General features: G+C 39.0%; 1 protein-coding gene across 1 annotated transcript; it reads right to left on the bottom strand.

Moving 5' to 3' along the window:
* Positions 1-3,179: 3,179 nt before the first annotated feature.
* Positions 3,180-6,252, bottom strand: LOC128991776 (telomerase Cajal body protein 1-like). The gene is made up of 3 exons (XM_054414962.1): positions 6,056-6,252; positions 4,188-4,491; positions 3,180-3,315 (listed from the first exon to the last, which is right to left on the bottom strand). The coding sequence occupies exons 2-3, from the start codon at positions 4,457-4,459 to the stop codon at positions 3,180-3,182; spliced, it is 408 nt and encodes a 135-aa protein (XP_054270937.1). The 5' UTR covers positions 4,460-4,491; positions 6,056-6,252.
* Between the last annotated feature and the right edge of the window lie 936 nt (positions 6,253-7,188).

Genomic DNA, 7,188 nt, shown 5'->3' on the forward strand with positions numbered 1-7,188 from the left:
CAGACATGTTACAAACATAAGTAGTTTACACTAACAGCTGACTGTAGCTCGGTGAAGTCTGTCTTGTGCAGACACTGGCAGTTGTACAGGTCTAGAGGTAGGTCAAACAGTCTCATGGTGGCGTCTCCACTGTTAGTCAACAAACATGTCCCATCTGGAGACCTAACAGACATGTCACAAACATAAATAGTTTACACTAACAGCTGACTGTAGCTCTGGGAAGTCTGTCTTGTACAGACACTGGCAGTTGTACAGATCTAGAGGTAGGTCAAACAGTCTCATGGTGGCGTCTCCACTGTTAGTCAACAAACACGTCCCATCTGGAGACCTAACAGACATGTTACAAACATAAGTAGTTAACACTAACAGCTGACTGTAGCTCGGTGAAGTCTGTCTTGTAGAGACACTGGCAGTTGTACAGGTCTAGAGGTAGGTCAAACAGTCTCATGGTGGCGTCTCCACTGTTAGTCAACAAACACGTCCCATCTGGAGACCTAACAGACATGTTACAAACATAAGTAGTTAACACTAACAGCTGACTGTAGCTCGGTGAAGTCTGTCTTGTAGAGACACTGGCAGTTGTACAGGTCTAGAGGTAGGTCAAACAGTCTCATGGTGGCGTCTCCACTGTTAGTCAACAAACACGTCCCATCTGGAGACCTAACAGACATGTTACAAACATAAGTAGTTTACACTAACAGCTGACTGTAGCTCGGTGAAGTCTGTCTTGTACAGACAATGGCAGTTGTACAGGTCTAGAGGTAGGTCAAACAGTCTCATGGTGGCGTCTCCACTGTTAGTCAACAAACACGTCCCATCTGGAGACCTAACAGACATGTTACAAACATAAGTAGTTTACACTAACAGCTGACTGTAGCTCGGTGAAGTCTGTCTTGTGCAGACACTGGCAGTTGTACAGGTCTAGAGGTAGGTCAAACAGTCTCATGGTGGCGTCTCCACTGTTAGTCAACAAACACGTCCCATCTGGAGACCTAACAGACATGTTACAAACATAAGTAGTTTACACTAACAGCTGACTGTAGCTCGGTGAAGTCTGTCTTGTAGAGACACTGGCAGTTGTACAGGTCTAGAGGTAGGTCAAACAGTCTCATGGTGGCGTCTCCACTGTTAGTCAACAAACACGTCCCATCTGGAGACCTAACAGACATGTTACAAACATAAGTAGTTTACACTAACAGCTGACTGTAGCTCGGTGAAGTCTGTCTTGTGCAGACACTGGCAGTTGTACAGGTCTAGAGGTAGGTCAAACAGTCTCATGGTAGCGTCTCCACTGTTAGTCAACAAACACGTCCCATCTGGAGACCTAACAGACATGTCACAAACATAAATAGTTTACACTAACAGCTGACTGTAGCTCTGGGAAGTCTGTCTTGTACAGACACTGGCAGTTGTACAGATCTAGAGGTAGGTCAAACAGTCTCATGGTGGCGTCTCCACTGTTAGTCAACAAACACGTCCCATCTGGAGACCTAACAGACATGTTACAAACATAAGTAGTTAACACTAACAGCTGACTGTAGCTCGGTGAAGTCTGTCTTGTAGAGACACTGGCAGTTGTACAGGTCTAGAGGTAGGTCAAACAGTCTCATGGTGGCGTCTCCACTGTTAGTCAACAAACACGTCCCATCTGGAGACCTAACAGACATGTCACAAACATAAATAGTTTACACTAACAGCTGACTGTAGCTCTGGGAAGTCTGTCTTGTGCAGACACTGGCAGTTGTACAGGTCTAAAGGTAGGTCAAACAGTATCATGGTGGCGTCTCCACTGTTAGTCAACAAACACGTCCCATCTGGAGACCTAACAGACATGTTACAAACATAAGTAGTTAACACTAACAGCTGACTGTAGCTCGGTGAAGTCTGTCTTGTAGAGACACTGGCAGTTGTACAGGTCTAGAGGTAGGTCAAACAGTCTCATGGTGGCGTCTCCACTGTTAGTCAACAAACACGTCCCATCTGGAGACCTAACAGACATGTTACAAACATAAGTAGTTTACACTAACAGCTGACTGTAGCTCTGGGAAGTCTGTCTTGTACAGACACTGGCAGTTGTACAGGTCTAGAGGTAGGTCAAACAGTCTCATGGTGGCGTCTCCACTGTTAGTCAACAAACACGTCCCATCTGGAGACCTAACAGACATGTTACAAACATAAGTAGTTTACACTAACAGCTGACTGTAGCTCGGGGATGTCTGTCTTGTACAGACACTGGCAGTTGTACAGGTCTAGAGGTAGGTCAAACAGTCTCATGGTGGCGTCTCCACTGTTAGTCAACAAACACGTCCCATCTGGAGACCTAACAGATATGTTACAAACATAAATAGTTTACACTAACAGCTGACTGTAGCTCGGGGATGTCTGTCTTGTACAGACACTGGCAGTTGTACAGGTCTAGAGGTAGGTCAAACAGTCTCATGGTGGCGTCTCCACTGTTAGTCAACAAACACGTCCCATCTGGAGACCTAACAGACATGTTACAAACATAAGTAGTTTACACTAACAGCTGACTGTAGCTCGGGGATGTCTGTCTTGTACAGACACTGGCAGTTGTACAGGTCTAGAGGTAGGTCAAACAGTCTCATGGTGGCGTCTCCACTGTTAGTCAACAAACACGTCCCATCTGGAGACCTAACAGACATGTTACAAACATAAGTAGTTTACACTAACAGCTGACTGTAGCTCGGGGATGTCTGTCTTGTACAGACACTGGCAGTTGTACAGGTCTAGAGGTAGGTCAAACAGTCTCATGGTGGCGTCTCCACTGTTAGTCAACAAACACGTCCCATCTGGAGACCTAACAGACATGTTACAAACATAAATAGTTTACACTAACAGCTGACTGTAGCTCGGGGAAGTCTGTCTTGTGCAGACACTGGCAGTTGTACAGGTCTAGAGGTAGGTCAAACAGTCTCATGGTGGCGTCTCCACTGTTAGTCAACAAACACGTCCCATCTGGAGACCTAACAGACATGTTACAAACATAAGTAGTTTACACTAACAGCTGACTGTAGCTCTGGGAAGTCTGTCTTGTACAGACACTGGCAGTTGTACAGGTCTAGAGGTAGGTCAAACAGTCTCATGGTGGCGTCTCCACTGTTAGTCAACAAACACGTCCCATCTGGAGACCTAACAGACATGTTACAAACATAAATAGTTTACACTACAGCTGACTGTAGCTCTGGGAAGTCTGTCTTGTGCAGACACTGGCAGTTGTACAGGTCTAGAGGTAGGTCAAACAGTCTCATGGTGGCGTCTCCACTGTTAGTCAACAAACACGTCCCATCTGGAGACCTAACAGACATGTTACAAACATAAGTAGGGCTTTAACTGGTGAGTTACTGGGTATTAATTGATAATATACAATTAACTACACAAGACCAATTTTAATTTCAAAATGCAAAGTAAAGGGGTTTTTTAAAGGTGTAAATAATGTTGATATACTGACTAAACCGTTGTAGTTTATTCACACACTGACTTTGTGAAAGTTACAAGCTACTTTTTCAATGAGTTAAATTTGGCATAAACATGTAAACTAACATTTTTGTATCTGATTCTTAGAACAGCCCAATTCAAATGGTCCTGGGTTATCTAAGTAACACTTTTTTTATTCTTCCCTTATATTAATTGTAAACCTGTTTTCAAGAAATATGAATGTTTTGTTTTACACCGTTTTATGCGTCCATCTTCATATTTGAAGATACTCAAATTATTATTACATAGGTAAACTCACTTATTAGGGCTTACTTTGGCATCATCAGGCGTTAAAAGGATAGGATCGTTTCTTCATATGAAAGTCATCATATTTCAACATCACAAACAGTTAAAAACAAACACACAACGTGCATTAGTAGAATTTTTACCGGCAAGAGTTTATGCATAGAAACTTAAGTTTCCACCAAAAAAATTAAGTCTAGACGTAAGCCACACTTTGCCTATTGTGTTTTTAAAACTCTAGTCATGCATGCTTGTAAAATACTATGACCTTCAGAAGAAGCGATCTTGTCCTTGTAACGCCTGATGATGACTCCAAAGTGAGCTGAAACTTATTACCATAGCAACCAATTGGATTACCAATAATACTGTAGGTATTTAAACCACTAATAATGTATCTCGTTAATACATAGGCTACCCATCTTGAAAAATAAAAATGTATGAATACTTACCATTTACAACCTTTAAGAAATATCTCTTTATGGTTATTCTTTGGCCTAAATTCATCCCAAGACCCTGTGATGAGTTTTGGTTGATTAAAACTAAGAGTTGGAAAGGAAATTCCTGTTGTTACGTCAGCATTCTCCTCTTTATCCTTAACATTTTCATTTTGCTCATCTATCTCTTTTTCACTACCTTCTGGTTTCTTTTGAATCTCAATATCTGGCAACATCCCACAAGTATTGCTATTAGGACATTCTTCAATCTTATTTTCTTGATCCATAACGTATATTTCTGATCAACATGGAGAGTTAGCTGGAAAAAATTCACTGACCTATTAACAGATATTGTATTGTTTGTTATTAACATAAACTAAACTAAGGCAAACTGAACTAACTGCCGCAGCAGTGTAAAGAGTCCTCTTGAGAAGACCTCAAGTTTGACTAAAATTGTTCAAATGTTACATACAATTGAACCCTATTATACCGTGTGAAAACGATAAGTTGTGCGATACAAGATATGTATCGAAGTTATATTTATTTTGCTAATATATCGTCTAGGTTCTCTGCGGAACTGTAACTTTAAAAACTGTAGGCCTAACCTTTCTAAAATATATTCCAATGATTTTCTTGATAAAAATATAATTTCCCAAGTACTTGGAGACGCTAGAAGGTTTCGCCAAAACCACACATCTGAGCCATTTATTGGCCTATTTCCAAAGTCTATGAGACATCTAAGATACCGTAACATAAGTTAACCCTTACCGCGTTGTAGACTAATATACTCGCCAAAAATTCCCTTTGCTCAAAATGGTATAGACGACTATACTCGACCTTTTAATACAGAATGCATTGACTGGTCTTGGTAGTTCCCAGTTTTGACGATAGAGTGCAGCAGCTATTGGGTAACATCTCTCGTGATGGAAAATCATAATGACAACGTTCCCCTGACCTCTATTGTTCTCCAGAATGTAAAAATGGTGGTGCGCTACACCTGCCGGTCTCTGCTATGAGAGACGCCAGCGCTGTGGACGGACTAACTCACAAGTATTAACCAAAAACTACTTTGGGGTTGTGTGTTCACTCGCAGACTCTGCGGGAAACTTTAAATTTGTTCTCCGCGTGCGTTCGTTATTATATTGGTGATAATTATCAACAAAAAAATCTGCTTTGACTTTTGGGAAAAAATATTTGTTGATATACCGTATAGCCTTACAGGCAAGGCTATCCCAACAAATCTGTAGCGCGGTAAGAGTTAAGTTTAACTTACTGTAATTTGTAGGTAAAGAAAAAAAGATGGTTCTTTATAGGCCCTAACTCAGGAAAAATGTACTATTTGTACACTCTTGGTACAAAATGTAACTTAACTTACTACGGATTAGGGATGAGCATCGATAGTCTTCAATGTTTTTGAAATATAGGTGTTCAACGATTTTAACATAGGCTAGATGGTAGGTTACCGATATTTATGTGATATCGATATTTTTGTCAAAAATCAATGTTTTTGCCAAGTACTTATTGAGATATTAATTAATATTTTCCATTACGGTAACTTAAGTTAGGCCTACGGGAGAGTACAAATGCAGACAAAAACTGAAAACGTAGAAAACCGTTTTTGCAACCCCAATGCTATTAGTACATCGATGGTTGACGTCGATGTTACCATCAATGGCTTTCGATGCTCACCCTACTAGACCTACGGATCTGTACTCCTTTCCTTGTAGCCTAAAAAATCCAGTAAAAAGTGCCTATAGGCCAATTTCTAATTTGATATGTTATGTAATCAGATGAAATGGTGTTGATCGTTGATTAAATAAATAAATAGATACGGACTATACAATTAGCCAAAACCTAGGCATATTAGACTAGGCCCTACTTACCACCACATAACTTGACCTATCCTGATTACCGTAGCTTCAGTCAATCAACAAAGTGTACTGGAGAACTAAATAGAAAATAATTCAACTTAACCCGATTTTATTAAAAATAAAACAAGAAATCATACAAGACATCACATAAATAAATCACAGAAATCGTTTTTAATGAAAATACCAAACATGACATAACCTCTCGGTCGGGTCGCATCGACTTTGTTGTTTGTTTGTTTACTAACTAAGCTTTTTTTCGTTCCGCATGCTTGCCAATTATTTTATCATAATTTATTTAGTCATGTAACTGTTAAGTTCATTAATAATATTTGGCCAATATTATTTTGAAAAATATGTTGTATTATATAACAGTTATATAAATAAATTATTATTAAAAGTATATTTAAGTAGTTTACTATCATTTTAATTTGTTTAATCTTCGTTATTTTTATTTCATTCTAGTTTTGTTTATATCAACTATTTTTAAGTAGGTAGGTACCAAAATTATATAGAACTATTCAAGAAACTGTCTTTTTGGTTAACATTATTGACTATATCAGTTTGCATTTTGTATTGTTTATTTTTGGCCTGGAACTAATATTCTAGTTCCAAACGTTTTACCAATTCCTAGCTCTGATCTTAGACTAAACAGTATGTTATTTTATTGTTTTATCTATGCTCTGATCTTCCAGTCATAGAGAACATAAAAGAATAATAGATTCGGTCATCCTGTGTTAAATGCGATGGCAAATAAGATAGATCCACAAAAATATTAGAATTAGAACAGAAAGCAGTGAGGATTATAAACATTAACAAATTACGTAAAACTGGCCCGAATCACGAATCCTATACTGCACCATAGATAAAACATATACTGCTCTTCCCATCCCATATTTTAGTAGTTTCAAGATCTACAACTCACTACCAAGGATCATAATTCAAGAGCAAACTATCAATTAATTTAAGAAGATTTTAAAGGAATATTTATGTGAAGCGGCCTATTTTAAATTAGAAGATCTGTTCAATAAGGCCTATTATGTGTTTTCTACCCATTTTGGAGGAAACTTGTTTATGGGACGAACACATTCGCTTTCATCTCTATAGTATGTTGTGCCAGAGAAAAATATACGTGTGACGTGTGTGAC

The sequence above is a fragment of the Macrosteles quadrilineatus genome, unplaced genomic scaffold (genome assembly GCF_028750875.1).
Source record: "Macrosteles quadrilineatus isolate MER2022 unplaced genomic scaffold, UCM_ALF_1.0 Scaffold_4__1_contigs__length_99947679, whole genome shotgun sequence".
NCBI lineage: Eukaryota > Metazoa > Arthropoda > Insecta > Hemiptera > Cicadellidae > Macrosteles > Macrosteles quadrilineatus.

What these genes read in the sequence shown, in the direction of transcription:
- LOC128991776 (XM_054414962.1), bottom strand. Translation starts at nt 4,459, where the DNA reads ATGGATCAAGAAAATAAGATTGAAGAATGTCCTAATAGCAATACTTGT. An exon ending in TTTCTTAAAGGTTGTAAATG is followed by an intron (nt 3,316 to 4,187) that starts GTAAGTATTCAT and finishes CATGTCTGTTAG; the next exon opens with GTCTCCAGATGGGACGTGTT.